At 49.4% G+C, this 19152-nt stretch overlaps 2 protein-coding genes across 5 annotated transcripts; both read right to left on the reverse strand.

Moving 5' to 3' along the window:
• Window positions 1-6: 6 nt before the first annotated feature.
• On the reverse strand, window positions 7-6933 carry kdm2ab (lysine (K)-specific demethylase 2Ab). Its single transcript, XM_047048234.1, has 17 exons — window positions 6728-6933; window positions 5727-5767; window positions 4790-4928; window positions 4584-4662; window positions 4411-4457; window positions 3985-4163; window positions 3681-3787; window positions 3455-3548; window positions 3154-3307; window positions 2850-2965; window positions 2602-2728; window positions 1939-2279; window positions 1692-1769; window positions 1203-1466; window positions 885-1019; window positions 643-729; window positions 7-187 (listed from the first exon to the last, which is right to left on the reverse strand). Exons 2-17 carry the CDS (start codon window positions 5760-5762, stop codon window positions 56-58), a joined length of 2115 nt encoding a protein of 704 aa, XP_046904190.1. The 5' UTR covers window positions 5763-5767; window positions 6728-6933; the 3' UTR covers window positions 7-55.
• A 535-nt stretch (window positions 6934-7468) lies between these two features.
• On the reverse strand, window positions 7469-18816 carry stx3a (syntaxin 3A). 4 transcript variants are annotated; one of them, XR_006958282.1, is made up of 12 exons: window positions 18300-18816; window positions 13940-14014; window positions 13691-13790; window positions 13445-13519; window positions 13272-13342; window positions 13077-13185; window positions 12920-12993; window positions 12714-12848; window positions 12017-12127; window positions 8678-9848; window positions 8205-8296; window positions 7469-8102 (listed from the first exon to the last, which is right to left on the reverse strand). XR_006958282.1 is itself a non-coding variant. In XM_047048177.1 (11 exons), exons 1-10 carry the CDS (start codon window positions 18327-18329, stop codon window positions 10680-10682), a joined length of 864 nt encoding a protein of 287 aa, XP_046904133.1. In that variant the 5' UTR covers window positions 18330-18815; the 3' UTR covers window positions 9761-9848; window positions 10644-10679. The 4 variants fall into 4 exon arrangements, 1 of the variants encoding a protein (XP_046904133.1); XR_006958281.1 differs by having other exon boundaries at window positions 8205-9848; XR_006958283.1 differs by lacking the exon at window positions 8678-9848 and having other exon boundaries at window positions 11570-12127; window positions 18300-18814.
• Window positions 18817-19152: the final 336 nt, after the last annotated feature.

Below are 19152 nucleotides of genomic sequence, written 5' to 3' on the forward strand. Positions count from 1 at the left end.
AGCTGCTGCTGCAGTAGCAGCCTCTGGGAGGGAGGGGGCGCCATGCGCCGCGAGCTCAGCGGGGGGCGCCCGCGCCGCCCCACCCGCAGCCCCCCGCCCGCCCGGCCCTCCCCTGGTGGGGCCGCTTGGGGGGGTCGGGAGGAGAGAAGGAGCCGACGGACGCTACGCTGTCGTCGTCACTGGAAGACTGGGGACGGGGGGGGGAGACGGTTAGGTGTGGTTGTTTTGGTTTATTTTCTATGTACTGAAAAAGGGGGATGAACTGTGGTCAGACTGAGAGGGAGAAAGAGAGAGAGGAAGAGGAGAGAGAGAGAGAGAGAGAGAGAGAGAGAGAGAGAGAGAGAGAGAGAGAGAGAGAGAGAGAGAGAGAGAGAGAGAGAGAGAGAGAGAGAGAGAGAGAGAGAGAGAGAGAGAGAGAGGAGAGAGAGAGAGAGAGAGAGAGGAAAAGGAGAGAGCGAGAGAGCGAGAGAAAGAGGAAGAGGAAGAGGAAGAGGAGAGAGAGAGGAAAAGGAGAGAGCGAGAGAGCGAGAGGAAGAGGAGAGAGGAAGAGGAGAGAGAGGAAAAGGAGAGAGCGAGAGAGCGAGAGAAAGAGGAAGAGGAGAGAGGAAGGAGAGAGCGAGACAGAAGGAGGAAAACCCTCACCTGTGAAACTGACCCATGTCCCTGGTAGCATTTGGGACACTCCCAGCAGCTGGGGAGGATCTTGTTGATCCTGCCTTCCCCTGGCAGCTGACACACACACACACACACACAGGTTAACAGCCTCACGGAAACACACGGCACCAAGTTCATCAACAACCAATCACAAGCTATATCAGCAGCCGCAGCCTCTAAACCCCACAGCTGGTGTGGTGTCCGGGCAGCGTCGTGGACCGCCCAGTCACCTTGATGCACTCGGGGTGGGTGATCTGGGCACAGTTGGTGCACTCCATGAGGGTCTGAGTGGACGGGCTGGCCTCCTCCGTCTCCTGGTTGCCCTCCCCGCACACCGCACACTTGGCCGTCAGGGGCAGGCAGGGCTGGGGGGGGCAGGGAGGGAGAGAGGGAGGACGTTATGACTACACACACACACACACACACCAGACGCACTGTAGAAAAAGTAGGGACACTGTAGAAAAACTGACTCCCGGTAGGGAGAGGGGTTCTACTGACCCCGTGGGGGGTAAAGGTGTGTAGGGAGAGGAGGGGGGGGGTCTACTCACAGCCAGACACTGGCGCATGACACAGCTCTTCTTCATGCGCCCGGGCCCCCCGAACTTCCTCATGTCGTGGCAGTAGGTGCAGTCGCCGCACTCCGTCCTCAGGCAGGCCGCGCAGCGCTTGCAGCGCACGCGCCGCCGCCGCAGCGCCGAGATGGACGAGGCGGGCTTGACGGGCCGCGGGGTGGCGGGGCGGTGGAGGGAGGCGCCGAGGCGGGGCCGGTACATCACCTGGGGAGGGGGGGGAGGGGGCTGGTACCACGACGGCTGGAGGGGAGGGGAGAGTTCTTATTTTTTACTTGTATCATATACATATCCAACTGTGTGTGTGTCTCTCTGAACATGTTGGTAAACCAAGTCTGGGCCTTTTGGGGGGGGGGGGGGGGGGGGGTTGTTCTGGTCTCACGTATGAACTTAAGCTTGAATCGTGTGGGGGGGGGGGGGAACGATTGTTGTCTTAGAACGTGCTAGAACGTCTGGTTGGGGACTCACCCTCCGGGGCCACTTGACGATGGGCTCTCCCGTGTAGGACATCTTGGTGTCGTCGTTGGCATGCTCCTCCAGGAGGGCCTGGGGGAGAGGAGGAGGAGAGAGGTGAGGCAGAGGGAGGAGCAGTGAGGAAGAGGATCAGAGATGGAGAGGAGCAGGTGAACCAGCTCGTCTCCCAGCGGTGACACTGACAGACGTGTGTGTGTGTGTGTGTGTGTGGGTGTGTGTGGGGTCAAAGCGGCGGCCCTACCCGGATGTCCTGCAGCAGGGCCTGGGCGTTATGGATGCCCGCCGGGACGCACTTCTTGTGGGCCGGCAGCTCCTCCAGCTTCCCTAGCAGGTTCCACAGGCCCTCCAGCTCCAGGGGGGTCAGGTTCACCCTCACGCCCGGCTTGGTGGGGGCCGGCGGCGGGGGAGAGGCGTCGGCCTCGGCCTTCACGTGGGCCCCGTCCACCTCCTCCTCCACCTCCTCCTCCTTCACGGGCCCGGGCCCGCCCTCGGGGGGGCGCTCCTCCTCCTCCGCGGCCTTCCCGTCGTCCGGCGTGCCGTCGTGGGCGTGGCCGTTGACGGGGACGTCGGCGCGGGTCAGACCTGAGGCGGCGGAGGGACGCGCTCGCAGGTTAGACAGGCAGAGGTGTACAGTACTGGGCTAAGGTCTGAGGCGAGGCAAGGCGTTTTGACACATGGACGTTGTGTTCAATCTACTTTCAACTCATTCAAAATGTCGTCAAAATGGCCTCGTGCAGCAGTATGAAAGTGCAATGTTGACCAAATGTTGGTTTAGTCTTTTCATTTCATTATTTCTTAAAGCAATTTTGCTTAACTTTTTTTTTTTTTTTACTTTGTCATTTATGCCCAAGACTATTTGACATACATATCTAGATAGATATCTAAAATCTGTGTGTGTGCTCACCGATGCCAAGGGAGTGCTTCTGGAACTCGGGGGTGAGGTGAGACGTGTTGTTGAGACAGTAGAGGTAGCGCTCCAGCACGTACCAGCACATCTCATAGTAGAACGGGTAGCGGAACTTGGCTGGAACCTGGAGGAGAGACAAGGGGGGGAGAGTGAAGACTAGCCCCAGGCCCAGGAGGCTGGAGGGGGGGTGAGAGTTAAGACTGGCCCCAAGCCCAGGAGGGGTGCAGGCCCTGGGTGGTACCCACCCGCGTGCGGTCCTCGATGCTGTAGATGTTGAGCTGCATGGGGATGTTGAAGCTGTGGAGGAAGTTCCCTCCAAACACCAGGGTGTCCTCCGGAGTGTACACAGCATGGATCCAGCCTGAGGGGGGACGACACCAGGTCGGGGCAGGGGGGGGGGTTAGGGAAGTCATGGAATGGGTGACAACACGTGTGTGTGTGTGTGTCAGAGAGAAATAACGACCTGTCCATCATTGGGAATGTCTAGGATGTCAAGTCAGTACACGCACGCGTGAGTGTGTGTGTGTGTGTGTGTGTGTGTGTGTGTACCTGAGGGGATCATGAAGGTGTAGCCCTGCTTCAGCTCGATCCTCTGGCAGTCAGTGGTCTTGTCCCCGAGGAAGATGTCTCCCTGTTTCCCTGACAACACCCAGTTCTCATACAGCTCCAGGTTCTGGGGGGTGGGCGGGATCAGCCAGAACACCTGAGGGGGGGGGGGGACGACACACAGGTCAGGGGTCAGAGGGGAGCTACGGAAAAATGTGCCAAGTTCATTAGGCAGAGAGGAGAGGGAGAGAGAGAAGGAAACGGGAGAAGAGAGAGAGAGGAGAGGTCTGATGACGCTCCTCACCTTGCCTCCCCTCAGGATGTGGTACCACACTGAGGTGCCCCCAAAGTCGATGTGGAAGTCTGTGAAGCAGCCCTGCACGCTCATCAGACAGTACCTGGACGGGACACACAGAGGCTCAGGAGGGGTGGAGGGAGTCGTTCGGTAGCGTTTGAATCTGAATCCCAGCCCATACGAATCCAGACCCGCCGCCCGAGCAACAGCAGTGTGGTGGATGAGAGAGACTTACTTCTGGACTTTGGGGTAGTGCATGTCTATGATGGCGTTGGTGGAGTCCCTCTGCCGCTCTTTCAGGTGCCTCGGCCACATGTTGTCCACCCAGTCGATCAGGTCCACCTGCAGGAGCAGCACCACACACACACACACACACACACCACCCTCACTGACTGGAGGCGGGAGCTAGGGTTTCTCTGTACGCTAGTGGGTTTTTTTTGTATGTGTGTGTGTGCATGTTCCTCACTGAGGCAGGCATCTCAACCAGGTTCTCCAGCTTGGTGTGTGTGTGTGTGTGTGTGTGTGTGTGTGTCTCTCACCGAGGCGGGCCTCTTGACCAGGTTCTCCAGCTTGGTGTGGCTGAACTCCAGGCTGATGACGTTGTACAGCTTCTCCCTCTCCGACGGCGGCGTCTCGTAGTAGCGCCTCCACTGGGCCATGGACATCTCGATGCCCTTCTGGGTGTTCACGTCCATCACATCCACCATCCTGCGACTGCCTGGGGGAGGAGGGGGGAGAGGGAGAGAGAGACAGGGGTCACCTACACCTCCTACGGCGCGGTTTATGAGGCGGTGCTTCGCAGCGGGCGACACGTGCATGCGCTCGTTAGGCATGGGGGGGCGATGGGTTAGGCCCAGTCTGTCCCGGCCCCGCGCCTTCACGAGCTGCCGTTCTTTGTGGGCCGTTGCCTGTCGGAAGACGCTCGCCTGTCGGGGGGAAAAGCGGTCGTGGACTCGGCCCCTTACCTACGAACAGCTTGACGTCGCTCACGCTGAAGTCGGGATCTGGCATCCTGGGGAGAGAGAGAAGGAGGGAGAGAGGAGGGAGAGAGGAGGGGGTTCAGTGAGGTTTTTTTCTCCCCGACCTCTCTCTCTCAGTTCCCCGTACTGGCGTGCTGGAGGGAGGGAGGGAGACCTACTCTATGCCGAGGCCGTCCGACTTCTCGAAGATGAGGGGGTCCCTCAGTCCCTCCCGCTGGATGTACTCGAAGGTGAAGTCTGCCAAGACACCACAGAAAGACCCAGAGTCACTCACACAGACAGTCACTCCGATTCAATCATATAGTTGGAATCATAGCACCGCGAGGAACACCGCGCGTTGACGGGGTCTCTCGCGTCCGCCGACCTTTGCCCTCCATGTGTTTGACCAAATTGGAGTTGAAGCGGTCGCTCCGCAGCTTCTCGTCCAGGTCGAACGTCCTCTTGCCCTCGATCTCGTCGTCGGAGATGCCGTCGTCCTGGTAACGCCGCCGCGTTCCTGTTCGCTGGTGACGTCAAAGCAGAGGGGAAGAAAGCTGACATTCGGTCCACTAAGGCGTTAGGCCTGAAACTTTGATATGATGACAACAACAGCCCCAAAAACGGTTCTTTCTAGGTTTAAAGCATGGCGTGGATGGATTAGAATTCCTAATAGATTCATTCGCTGATCATTCACTCAGTACACGACAGCTCGTCTCGGCATAACAAAAGGAAGGGTTAATCTCCCCCCCCTCCATTCTCTCTTTCAAAGCCTGCTCTGGCTTGGCAAGACAGATGGACCCCCCCCCCATGCAACCCTTAGCTGCGTGTCTTGTATTATCATACAGCTCTAAACACCATCCATGTGATTTATGCATTATGTAGTGCTGAGGTGACAAACTCAAACCTTCAGCTCACACACTTTCAAAGAACACACACATTTACGCTTGATAAATACGAGATATTATTATGTATATATTATATTTTATTTCATTTTTTATCACGCATTTATTCCTTTCAAAAGTGACAAAACGTTCTAAATGATGCGTTAATATCATGTCAAATCTAATAGAAACTTGGTAATGTAGACATCAGAAAGCAGGCTGGCTCAGGTGGTCAACTTGAACCAGCCTTGAACCCTTGGACAACAGTCAAGTTTATGGCGAAGCTAACAGTGAGGAGAGCCTCTTTCTTTCGATCTTCCTTGTCTACAACTAAGAGCCGCGATAAATGATCAAGCAGGACATAAGATCACTGTAATGTTTTCCATTTAGTCTTATTTAACATCTTGCCAAAAACTTTACAGAATGGGAATTGCTACTTACCAGGCGTTTGCTGTAACGGGGGTGTTGGTCATCCATGACTTCTACGGCAACAATGTAAATAAGTGATCAATTTAATGTCGTAATATTTGAAATACAAATAAATATGTGAGACCAAAAATCGCAATGACTGCATTAATAGTAACTTGCCCAAGTTAACATGGCACTTGAGTCCTCCTAAAGACAGACAGCCTAGCACTTTGTTTGACGACTGTGACAGTGCCAGATAGTGTTATTGCTAAATACGTTATATTTTTCAAGCTACCAGTATTAACTATACTTGTCACATTATCTAACACTCGTATCCGTGGCGAGATCTCCAAGAGTGTTTCACTATCTTTATATACAGGTTCGTTAATATCTACTTTCCATTGTCGTTGATGAAGACTAGCTAGCTGTTGCAGCTAGCTCGCTTGGTTCGACCAGAGCTATGTCGGCATAAGAAATAAGTAGTGCTAGTGCTACTACTAGATTACTAGCTGGGGAGTTAACTAGCAAATGTACTAATTACTAACAAAGCACAGTTAATTTCCAGCTTGCCACTACTAACTAACTAGCTAACTGTCCTTTATTAGGGTTATGAAATATTTTAACTAAATAAGAAATACATTGAGGATGTTTCTGTTAGTCAGCGCTAGCTGATTTTAGCAAGCAAGCTAGGCTAGCTGTCCCCATATACAATAGGACATTAACATAAAATTACACGCTTCTGTGGCTACTACGAGCTACTGTCGCTATCGCAGCGCATGGAATTGTAGTGCAAAATTCACACTTTCATTGTTACAACCTTAGTTAAACCGCTCAAATGTTAGCTACGTTCGGTAGCTATAGCTATGAAAACGACAGCATACAGCTAGCTTAATGGAAACAGAGAAATCGACGAGACCCCTTTCTACTTGCTAGCGTTATGTTAGCAGTATGCTAGTACGAATAGCTTCGCTAGCATTGAATTGCTCCAACAACGAACGGCAGTTGTTATTTAGCTTGAGAACTTTTCATCATACCTTTCAATGACTTCCGATGGGTTTAATGTCTCTAACGGGGTCCTGAAGGATAGCAATTATGGGTCCTCAGCCAAGTTTGTCTCCATCGTACGTAACTGCTGATATATAGTTTGTTATCCTTGTTATTGTGCTGTAAAGTTAAGACGATCCGCTTCGGGCCGCCATTTTCAGTTTAGCACAAAACACACATACACACACCACAACCCAAACCAGAATTTGTCCCTCCTCCTATTTACCTCAATGACCAATGGCAAACAGATAAATCATCGTTGGAATATTATGATTGGATATAATTTATGATTTTCCACGAGAGAACGTGATTTTGCGATAACATGTGTACCCTCGGTTTGCAATAGTAGGTACACCGATTGCTTAGTTTGTGTTCTAGTGTGCCACACAGGCATACGCCGTTTGTTTTAGAGATGTGAATCGAGTGGACCTACACCTAAGCTGCGCCCACATGGTGTCAGTGAAACACAGCAGCCTATAGCAGTAGAAATCCCTAAAATGGGAGCGACATCTATTCGTTAATGTTTTAAAATGAGGTCAAAGCTTAAACCTATCAGTAGTGTGCATATAATTATTACACTTTCATGTTTAACCTAAGTTGGAAAAGAGACAAGAAAATACCTGACCATAGTAGCAACTGGTCAACTTTCCATCACTTGACAAATAATAGTAATAAATTCAGTGGTTTGGGGTGAAAATAGACACAATCCCAAATAGAAGAACAACACACCATTAATACCACACGCACACACACAATATTTTATTATGTAACAAGCTTTACTTGGCTGACACAATCCCACTGAATGAGTGACAAAGCACTGTTACTTGAAAGACCATCAGCCCTTCCACCAACACAGTACACACGGACAGCATACATATTAACATCGCGTGACAAGCACATACAATCATTGCCTACGTGAAGAAAAAAAAACTAACGACCATAAAGCACAGCTAGTAGTACTATAATATAATCGACCACAATTTTGGTCAAACATAACACACATTTTGTACGCATTTACTTCACTCATCAAATATTGGTTTCAAGTTAGTTTTTATAATTATCCACCAGGTGGTGACATTCTCACAATCCATGGGACGATTTCATAACAACAGTCCAAATTAGGATCCGTAGACTGGATATCAAAATCCGTGTCAATAGGATCATTGGGAGGGCTAGATTAAAATACATTAAACAACTATGACAAGTTTTGCTACACTTCATACAAAGGTTGGGCAGGTGTGAAGAGGAGGGAAAAAAGATAAATGAATGGCCCACATCTTTATTATTCCTTTTAGATATTAACAGTAAGGAAAGAAGAGGTACAATTCAGTCATAAACCATCCGACCAACGTAAAACATTTCATCCTGGAACAAAGGAGAGAAAACAAATACATAAATCAGACTTTAGTCACAGACGTGAGGTGTAATCTGATTGTACTTAAATCGGTTTTGAAACTCCTCTTTTACCTGCTTTTAATCCCCTATGAGAAAAAGCTGTACAGATAGGAAAACCCGACGATTCCGAGAATGGAACAGCACAGCATGATCATCATCTTCTTCTGCAGCGTGTGACAGGAGGAAGATAGGTGTGACAACCCGAGAAAGGCGAGGACAAAGAGAAGAGTGTGAGGAGTAGAGAAAATATGCAAGGCCCAAACAAATAGAGATATGCATCTGGACTAATGGCCCAGATAGGGATTGAAGCAGAATACCTACGCCACATGTTCAGCTATCACCTGCCTACAATTACCATTTCAAATTCAAAGACGTCTGTCATAGCCATACAATCTCTAGAAAACGAATTCAAACACGAGCACACAAGCTTATCCATTTCCTGGAACTCCTTGAGGGACGGAAGAGTGGGGTCAAAGAAAAATCCAAGGAGAAACAGGAGAGGGGAAAATGTGTGTGTATATATTTATGTGTGTGTACAGTCTTACCTGTTCTTGGCACACAGGGACTAAACTAGGTGCTGCTGTCTCTCCATCTCACACTGCTCGCTCTCTCTCTCTCTCTCTCTCTTACACACACCATGATCACATGCAGATAAAACACTGACCACATCATAAAAAAAACAAGAAACCTTTTAATTCCGTATTTAAACCTTTGGCACCATAACACTATGGTTCACTTTGAATGGGCTTATCACTTCCTGTTTCATTTCAAGCCTCGCCATTGGACACACTGTCCCTAAGACAACATTGAGGAGGGACAGGGTGTATAGGGGAGGGGGCAGAGCTCAATCTGAAAGACTCAAAACTCCAGACAGCTTTCTTAACCACTCAGGCCAAAAGGCTGTGTGTGTGTGTGTGTGTGCTTTACTGAGTCAAGAACACACTACAGAACCAACAGTTGATTCTCTGGCAGTTAATTAGGGATCAGGTTCCTCAACAAGATAGAATCCTGCTGGGTCTCCTCTTTAACACAAACAAAACACCAATCCCTTATGGGTTATATAATACAGTAGAGGGCGGAACACAGATTTGCCTTAGTGGGGTGGAGGGAGGAGGGATTGGTGATTCACACAACACAAGTTTGGAGTGTCCTTCCAGTCATTCAGTGAGCGGACAGTAGATCAAGAGGAAATTAAATAGTTTTATATATTACAGAATAATAAATTTCTTTCATAACAAATAGAATTACGATTTAACGACATGATATACTGTACATTCGGATGTGTAAAATGCTACAAGATTTCCACTAATAAAAATTCCCTTGTTCTCCGTAGTAAGTACTTTGACCGTTGCCAGGTCTCTCCCTTTAGCCCCGCCTCTCGTCCAGGTGAGACACTGACACCCCGAGGACACCGGCCTGCTCTAACCAGGAACCCTCCACGCTGAACCATTCCTTATTGGTCAGAGGGAGAGGTGGTGTGTCTGTGGACGAGAGGCGTGATTGGCTGAGTCCATGTCCCCTGATTCTGGACATGATGGCTGGAGGTCAGAGGTCGGAGAGAGGGACTGGAGTGATGATGGTGATGATGATGACGATGAAGATAGGTAGGTGGGGAGGGGGGGGGGGGGCGGGGCTCCTCTATAATGTCGTTCCTAGGATGATGGCGAGGAGGAGGACGGCAAGCACGGCACAGACCACAGCCAAAATGATCTTCTTCTACAAGGGGAGAGAAAAGGGACCCCAGTGATTGACAGGCATCAGTGGACCAATGGGGTCAACAGACAGGCGCTGATTAAACTGGAGGTTATCGGCATGATGGGCGGGGCCATCGTCTGTCAATCACAGAGGATTCTGAGCTAAGGAAAGTCTTTGTTTCTGGGTTTACAAAAGTTATTGGAAGGCATTCGTTAATGACCGACGGCAGATGAGAATCCGCCCATCATAACACAGTGACTTACGTGCATAGTTAAGCTGTTTGTTGAAAGTGCAATTAATGCAGAACCCAGTTGTGCAATATTTACAAGGCCAAAGCCATCCGTCACTAGAAAACAAAGTGCCCTTCCTTCCCCTCATCATCCCTCTAAAAGCCAGACGCCATAAAACAGCCCACAGGCACGTGACAGCAGCGAGCGCACACACTCTCACTCACACGCTCACACACCTGTCACACATGCGTACGAGCACCAAGTGAGCAAAAACAACAGAGCCCTGACACCAACCCTACCAGCCGCTAGCCGCGGTTAACTCCAAAGTCACCACAGTTGGAACACCCAGCAGAGAGATAGAAAACAAACACAGGCAAATACCTCAAGTCCACACAAACACACCCCTGTGGGGGGGGGGGGGGGGGGGGGGGGGGGGGGGTGAAGGAGTGCACGCGGAGACACACGAACATTCGCGCCAACCACACTAGCGCGCCGCGGGCACAGAGAAGCACAAAGCCCGGGCTGGAGCCGAAGCTGTAGGTTGTCTCGCCCTCGCTGACCCCAGCGTCACACCACGGTTACTCACCCTCAGCACCCTGCCGTTACTCACAGCCAGCTGGGCTCACTTCAAGCCCACGGACAACCCTATGATCAGGGCCAGTACGGCCAGCAGAACCACCACGATGACCGCTATGATCATCTGTTTCTGTTGAGGGGGGGGACAACGACACATCTGGGCTGTGACAACCGTTCACTGAGAGGGAAAGCTTTTTCGACCCTGTTTGAGGTTGTTCGTTTGCCGAAACGACACATCGTCAAACCCTCTTGTGAACAAAACGACCAATTTCCATAGCAACCACGTGTAGAGAAGTAGTCGTGTCCACTTCCTAAAAAGAAATGTCCACCGCACGGTGACACTCCAAATACACACGCAATATTTACATTATTATTCTTTTTTTTTTTTACAGTTGTCAAATATGCTAAAGAAAACCAAGTAAAGAACTAAGTTATGGCAAAATGTGCAATACCAACCGCAGGCATTAGAAAAATACATTGCCATTATAAAGACAGTAGCAAGAAAGATGGAGTCAGGTGGCTAAACGGTGAGGGAGTCGGGCTAGTAATCAGAAGGTCGCCAGTTCGATTTCCGGCTGTGCCACATGACGTTGTGTCCTTGGGCATGGCACTTCACCCTACTTGCCTCGGGGGAATGTCCCTGTACTTACTGTAAGTCGCTCTGGATAAGAGCGTCTGCTAAATGACTAAATGTAAATGTAAGATGAAAAATTGACAATTAAACGGAAAGAAGAGAGATAGAGAAATGCTCAAGCGCTTTGTATGGTCTGTATGTTACATGGCGGACTTGTGTGTGTGTGTTGGGTTGGTAAGGAAAGTAGGGTGGGCGGAGACAGCTCAAAGGAGCAGGGACAGGAGAGGACGTTGGGGTGGGGGTTGGGGGTTGGGGCGGTCCTCCAGGTTTTAGCTGCCCTCCCTCCTCTCCCCGTCACTCACACGACGAGCCTCCTGCTGGAACTTCGCCGCCTTCTTCGTGTCAGCCACCGCCCGCTCGACGAAGCCCACCGATTGGTCCATGTTGCTCTCAATCCTGTCAATCATTCCGCCCTGATGGGGGGAGGGCGTCGGAGGGAGGAGCGCGAAGGAAGAGGTGGAAAAAAGAAGAAAGCCGGGCAGAAGAGAAAAGAGAAGCAGAACGCACACAGGCACAGTGTGTGTTACAGCGGTGTGTGTGTGTGTGTGCCTGGTCAGCAGTGTGGACCGTCTGCAACAGTCTGCGCGGTTTTGTGAAAGAGAGTGTGTGAAACGTTCCAGTAGCGTTGCTACGTGTGACATGTCCCATACGGAGGCTCGGCTCACCACTGTGGAGGGACAGCAGTCAAGGACAGAAGTCATGCTGGAGGAGGGTTAGCGACAGAGGCTAGGAGGCCAAGATCACAGTACCTTGCGTGCTTTGCTTTGGTACTTGATGGCTTTTTTGGTCTCAGACTTGGCCACTGCTATGTGGTCCACGGATTTAGATACCTGGATCTCTATGTTGTTTACTATTTCACCCTGAAAAACACACACACACACACAGATCAAGGAAAGGCACAGCAAAGAGCTCTTGCCAACAAATGCGCCTCCAATGACAAGACATGCACGGAATGCAACCGGAGAGCAAAAGGGCTTACCTCGCACAGGACGCTCCCTCAGAAAGCATAGGACAACCAAGGTGCATGAGGTTACCGACAACAGCTGGCGTCACATTGTGTACATTGTGCGTTTTATTCCATTCGGAAGCATTTAATCAACATTGACCCGTGAATCGGAAGGACTAGACCGTGTGACTGCAGGGGCGGACGGCGCTAGTCGTGAATGAGGGACCATGAGGAGGTTTAGATGGACAGACAGACTCGTGAAGAGAGAGGAGAACACAGAGAAGCGGACAACAGAACGAGGGTGAGGGTGAGAGGGAACTGGACGGGAGAAGGGTGGAAGAAGAGGTAGGGAGGGAAAAAGAGAAAAGGGAGACACAGGGATAGAGGGAAAGGAAGGGACCGGGAGAAAGTTAAACACAGTCGGGTTCAAATGGCGGTTCGTTGAAATTAAGGACGGACTGACGGATGGAGGGAGGGATGGAGGGAGGAGACGGGCGTACCTGGCTCTCCACCAGCATGGCAATGTCTATGAACATGTCGTGGAGCTCCTTAATGCTGCTCTCCAGCCGCACGATGTCTTTGTGCCGCGCCTCGATCTCATTGAGAGCCTGCTTTGAGATCCCCGAGTCCACAATCTACAGAGAGCGCAGAGGTCAGAGGGGGGGCGCAAACACACACCCACCCACACACACACACACACACTTACCCCTGCAGTGAAGACGGCAGCATTCCCGCTCTCCAGCATCTCTTCAAGCTCGTCATCTGTTGTCGCTTTACCGGCTAGACAGGAGAGAGGAGGGTTACTTCACTTCCTGTGCGCGTACGTGCGTGCGTGCGTACGTGCGTGCGGTCGCTTGACTCACTGATCTCCAGCTGTCTCTGGATGCGTCCTTTACTCCTCTCCCTGAAGTCCACCTGGGCCTCGTTGTACTTGGTCATCACCTCCACAAACTTCCTGGACAGCACGGCATGCTGGGAGAACAGGGTAGGGAAGTGTCAGTGTGGAGCTGAGGTGAGGGGGGGGCGGGGGGGGGAGGGGGGCTCTCTTCCATCCTGACCTGCGATTTACGTATGCGTGTGTCCGCCGAAACTCGCTCCTCCTCCTCGGACTCCAGATTCCTCTCGATGGCTGAGGACCAATAAACGTCCGAGCGTTAACAGAGCAATGCCACCGCTGACCAATCGGCATTCACCTGGGCCCCGAGGAGCCAGCTGTGTGGGAGGGACTCACTCTTGAGCTTATTGCGGGCGTTGTTGGCCATCTTCTTGATGTCGTTGGTGATGGCCTCCAAGTCGTCCTGCGTTTCTGAGGGTAGGGGGAAGGTGAATGAGAGACATGTGATCCCAAAAAACACACTTATATTATCAAAGTGGGTGTGGAGAAAAAGAACAGAGATTGGGGGGGGGGGTGGGTAGAGAGGGAGAAGTAGAGAGATATAGAGAGAGACGGTAAAAGAGAAGCGAGAGAGACGTTTACTCTGCTCTGACGTGGGAGCCGAGAGGATGACAGAGTAGAGCTTCTTGACTTCAGCCACGTTCTCGTCAATCTTGTCGATGCTGGATCGGATGTCTTCGATCTGGAAAGGAGAAGAAGGGGAAAAAGAACGAGAGAGAAAGAGAGAGAGAGGAGAGAGAGAGACAAAGAGAGACCGTCACCAACTCCTCCGGCCTCTCGTTCTCAGCCTCACGAGCACACCACAAACCCAAACCGGACTCCCTCCCTCACCTGAGAGAAGAACTCATCCATGAACGCTGCATTGTCCACGGCGATTTCCACATCCTCATCGTCATTGTCGCAGGTCTAAGTACAAACAGCGGTGTTAAGACAATGCACACACAGACGCACACACAGACACACACACTTGCCACACGCACTCCCGTATACACACATCGACATGGTTTGGGAGAAATTACAGAATATGTTAAGGCTTGTGTTCCTCTCTCTCCGATCTGATGATTGAGAAGTTGTTTAAGCTCCAGAACGCAGACTGAATTCACACCATTGGTGGTGGAGCAGAACGTTCGTGACACATCTAGTGTGTTTAAATCCAGTCCAATTAACACCACGTAGTCTCATCGGCTAGACATGAGATCATCCGTCAACATTTTATTTTGTTTCAACCAAGCAATGTTCTTCTTATGATGTGTGATTCTGATTTGGTTTTATCTCGTGGTATTTATTGTCGTGCACAACTAGGAGGATTGATAAGTCGACGCATGCCATTGACTGTCCTCCTCGTTTTGATATTGTTTTCCCAAACATTGCCGTCCTCAAAACTGGTTTTGTCATTCACCTCCAAGAGGAAAGGCTTGAAGTAGCCTCTCTAAATGAGGCCTGAGGTTTCTGCAGCTCTTCCTTTGTGTACTGTAAGTCTACACCACACAGGTGAGTTAGATCCAGCCCAAAATAAAGTGGGAGTTCTTCCACTTGATCTAGTTTTGTTTATGTGTATATACTGAATAAAATACACCTCTCTCTCTTCCTCCATCTCTCTCTCTCCCTGCCCCCCCCCCCTCTTCTGTCCACAGAGTTATCACACGCCTGGTTGTGGTTGTCAGTTTCAGCACATCCTCCCAGCTCTGCTATTGCATGGCATGGCACCCTTCATGTCTTACAGCCACCGTGTGACCAAGACACCAAAGTCTCAATGCTTCATCCTCCTAGTCTCAACACATCCTCCTAGTCTAACCCTACACAGTTTAACCCTACACATTCTCCTAGTCTAACCCTACACAGTCTAACCCTTCACATTCCCCTAGTCTAACCCTACACAGTCTAACCCTACACATTCCCCTAGTCTAACCCTACACAGTTTAACCCTACACATTCTCCTAGTCTAACCCTACACAGTCTAACCCTACACATTCTCCTAGTCTAACCCTACACAGTCTAACCCTACACATTCTCCTAGTCTAACCCTACACAGTTTAACCCTACACATTCTCCTAGTCTAACCCTACACAGTCTAACCCTACACATTCCCCTAGTCTAACCCTACACAGTCTAACCCTACACATTCTCCTAGTCTAACCCTACACAGTTTAACCCTACACATTCTCCTAGTCTAACCCTACACAGTCTAACCCTACACATTCTCGTAGTCTAACCCTACACAGTCTAACCCTACACATTCTCCTAGTCTAACCCTACACAGTTTAACCCTACACATTCTCCTAGTCTAACCCTACACAGTCTAACCCTACACATTCCCCTAGTCTAACCCTACACAGTCTAACCCTACACGTTCCCCTAGTCTAACCCTACACAGTCTAACCCTACACATTCTCCTAGTCTAACCCTACACAGTCTAACCCTACACATTCTCCTAGTCTAACCCTACACAGTTTAACCCTACACATTCTCCTAGTCTAACCCTACACAGTCTAACCCTACACATTCCCCTAGTCTAACCCTACACAGTTTAACCCTACACATTCTCCTAGTCTAACCCTACACAGTCTAACCCTACACATTCCCCTAGTCTAACCCTACACAGTCTAACCCTACACATTCTCCTAGTCTAACCCTACACAGTTTAACCCTACACATTCTCCTAGTCTAACCCTACACAGTCTAACCCTACACATTCCCCTAGTCTAACCCTACACAGTCTAACCCTACACATTCCCCTAGTCTAACCCTACACAGTCTAACCCTAAACATTCCCCTAGTCTAACCCTACACATTCTCCAAGTTCAACCAGCAGACAACTCCAAACATGGAAACATCAACACTTCTGTACATCTCTTTCCATTCTATTCCCATGACCCCAATGCATAGTTGCTCAATTAACACACACAAACACACGTTCTCAATGCCCAACATGTCACCTGCAGGTCAGCTGATTGTCCTGTGAGCTAACAAAGTGTAGCATGCAGACAGCGTCCTTCAACCATTTCAGAGTACTTTTACTCTGTGCCTAACAAACTGAATAAACCCAATTGTGGTTAATAACCTACTAGGCTAGATAGCATACAGACCACCATGTCCAGAACTGGGTGTTTCAGACTTCCTTCAACCTGTCCCAAACTATGCTCTAGTTAAACAACTTTGTCAACCCTTGTGTAAATTGAATAGCTATGTATTCAATGTGTTTCCTGATACAATGCTGATACATGACCCTCCCCCCCCCCCCCCCCAACCCCCCACCACCTTCCACCCCCGACAAACACACACACACGCGCGCTGCAGTCAGAAGATAAGTGGTTTCCTTCCTGTGTTCATAGACGCTCTCATTCAGCGACTGCAAGAGAAACAGGACTAAACGTGTGACAGGCCAGCAGAAGAAGAAGGGGGACTCGCCGTGCCATCTTGACTTGGGTGTGTGCGTGCGGACGTGTGCTTGTCAGTTTGACACCAGACCACGTGGACGCGAGAGGAGCATTCTGAGTCACCATTCTATCCGTCGCATGGGAAACTTCCCAGCCCATTTCTGCCTCATTCTGTGACCTCAACGACGTACCACATGGTTTCACAATTAAGACTTAACAATCAAACGCCTCCTATTGACATGCCGGGTTGCATTTTACTCATTAGAGCACTCATTGAACACAGGCATGTTTATTAGACATGTATCCTTTATCACAACATGCTCAACTGTGAGGCAATCCAAGAGTTTAACAATAAAGATGATTTATGGACTCCCCCCCGGCCCAGCCATCTCCTGAAGGCCCAAACACAACCTCACACACACACGATGCCTTCCTGTATTTAACCCCTAGGTCATGCCTTCCTGTGTTTTCATATACTTGGTGTCCTATCATTGCTGAGATCACCGACGATGGATGGACAGACAGGCAGACGGACTGACAGACAGGCAGACAGATTGACAGACAGGCAGATGGACAGGAGACACACGGCTCTGTCAGTATGGGTGTTCCACAGAGACTGACAGAGAGACAGGAGCGTTGGAACACAGGGTTAAACACAGAGGGGGGAGGGGAGGGGGTTACAGCACACATGAAGGAAACTCGTTTTGAGATTTATAATGTGGGGAGGATTATCTTCAACAAACGTGTTCATGTCACATTTTTGCATTTATTAAAGTTTATAGAGTGGCTGGACAGTAATGATGGGAGGCCTTGACAGGACAGGGGAGAGACTGTGGAGGTCAAAATGATGGAGGCTGAAACTCTATGGGTTTCTGGAACGGAAAACTGACTGGGGAGACAAGATTGTAAGTGTAGGCACAAAGTCCCGCTAAACGCTCCTAGATGTACTTCCTTGTCGAGTCCATCCAGTGTCAGGTGACCTGATCACGCACAGTAGCAACAATACAGCTGTACCACAAAGTTAAACATAAATGGAAAACACGAGGGATTTGGTAGGCCTTTATTGCCTCAAGACATGTTTCTGACAATGGGTCAACTCAACTACGTTTAGACGCTAATCAACTGAATTTTTGAACGCACTTCGGAAAGCCGACTGTCGTTGTATTGGTAGTTTGAACACAACAGCCCATGGCAAATATTTGGCCAACAGTTAGAGGTGGCTATGGCAACATATCCCTATCCCGACAAGGTTTCAGTCTGCCTCACCCAAAATGACATGGTATTCTTTACTTCCTTGATCATTTAATCAATTGATAATTACTACGACCAAATGTCTGTTTTATATGAAAACTAATTGGAACACAATGGCACTCTGGCTTTCTACAGGCAACCATATGCGGGCCAAGCGTAACATTCATCAGTGTCTTGAGTGACAACTGAGATCCTCAACTTGATCGTTCAAACCCAAGAGGCCATCAATGTTTCCAAACCATAACAATGTGCCAAGAGAATCATAAAACTTGTTAATGAAACGGTGGCAACCTATAGCTTTCTTAACAGCATAGGCCTACCTACAATTGTTGTTTGTATGAGGTCAGTGGGTTATGAGTCATCATATCTAGCCTACCATCAATGCAACATTGTTTCACTCACCGTTCATGTGGTCAGTGGTAACGAATAGAAAAGGGTTTCCGTTACAGCCTATGTTACCGTGGACCCTGGCGTAGGCTATAGCCTATAGGTAGGCTACATCTGTCTGGTTCATGATTATTAGAAATGAATTATTTGCAGTTAGAAAACATTTCGTGACTTACCGCTTTGAGTTGCTCCAATCGGTCCTTCATTTTCCCGACAATTTACCGCGTATTACAATTACTCTAAGAAAATTTATAATTCTAAGGGATACAAGCGTAGGCTACAGTCTTAAAATTCAAGATTCCTCAGCCAGCTGGACTGCAAACTGCTGGATTGAATACAACCGCCAGTGAGTTGACAAGCAACTCTTCCAAAAGTTTTGGCAAGGGTTTTCCTTTAAAAGATGACTTTCTAAAGTAAAAAATGATTATTTTCCGTCGTTTTCCTTTACAATATGGCTGCTGAGGTTAAAGCCCGTTGGTTTTTCGCCAAATCTCCTCGCTCTGGGGATTAAAACAACAGTTGTGTACAGCCCTCATAATCTCTCTCTCTCTCTCCGGTCCAGTTATCATACTAAAACGCACTTTCTTTCTCACGCATGCGTATGAGAAGCACTGTGACCACTTGCTTCATTTGACCACGCCTTGTCCCGTAAACACCGTGGGCTACCTGCGTGAATGTTCCCCTGATATCCACCTGTGAAACCTACATATTCAAGATACAGGGAGACGCATTCTCATGCATCGGTGACACATTTCGTGTCATTGGTTAGTTGTTATTGCAAGGCGTACCTTGTGAAAACGGTCGCATCCTTGGTTATAAAAAAAAGCTGTCCCACCCACATTAAAAACAAACCGAAGCCCTTGAATTATTGTGTTGGTTCTTCTTTCTATTGAAAGACAATGCCTAACCTGTCCGTGTAGCTGGGCTATACACAATTTTGGGGGGCAAATAAACTATATATGATTTATCTTTATGCCCTATCCTACACAACCTTTAGTTAGCAGCCTGACATTCATTAACACCCCCCTC

This window comes from Hypomesus transpacificus, chromosome 24, assembly GCF_021917145.1.
Source record: "Hypomesus transpacificus isolate Combined female chromosome 24, fHypTra1, whole genome shotgun sequence".
Taxonomy (NCBI): Eukaryota; Metazoa; Chordata; class Actinopteri; order Osmeriformes; family Osmeridae; genus Hypomesus; species Hypomesus transpacificus.

Bases quoted from the DNA above. Each gene is read 5' to 3' on its own strand.
- kdm2ab (XM_047048234.1), bottom strand. From the start codon at position 5,762: ATGGATGACCAACACCCCCGTTACAGCAAACGCCTG. The intron at 4,929-5,726 runs GTAAGTAGCAAT...TGACGTCACCAG, and splicing joins CCCGTTACAGCAAACGCCTG to CGAACAGGAACGCGGCGGCG. The intron at 3,549-3,680 runs GTAAGTCTCTCT...TGTCCCGTCCAG, and splicing joins CACTACCCCAAAGTCCAGAA to GTACTGTCTGATGAGCGTGC.
- stx3a (XM_047048177.1), bottom strand. From the start codon at position 18,329: ATGAAGGACCGATTGGAGCAACTCAAAGCG. The intron at 13,791-13,939 runs GTGAGGGAGGGA...TCTCCTTTCCAG, and splicing joins TGGATGAGTTCTTCTCTCAG to ATCGAAGACATCCGATCCAG. The intron at 13,186-13,271 runs GTCAGGATGGAA...CTGTTCTCCCAG, and splicing joins CACGCATACGTAAATCGCAG to CATGCCGTGCTGTCCAGGAA.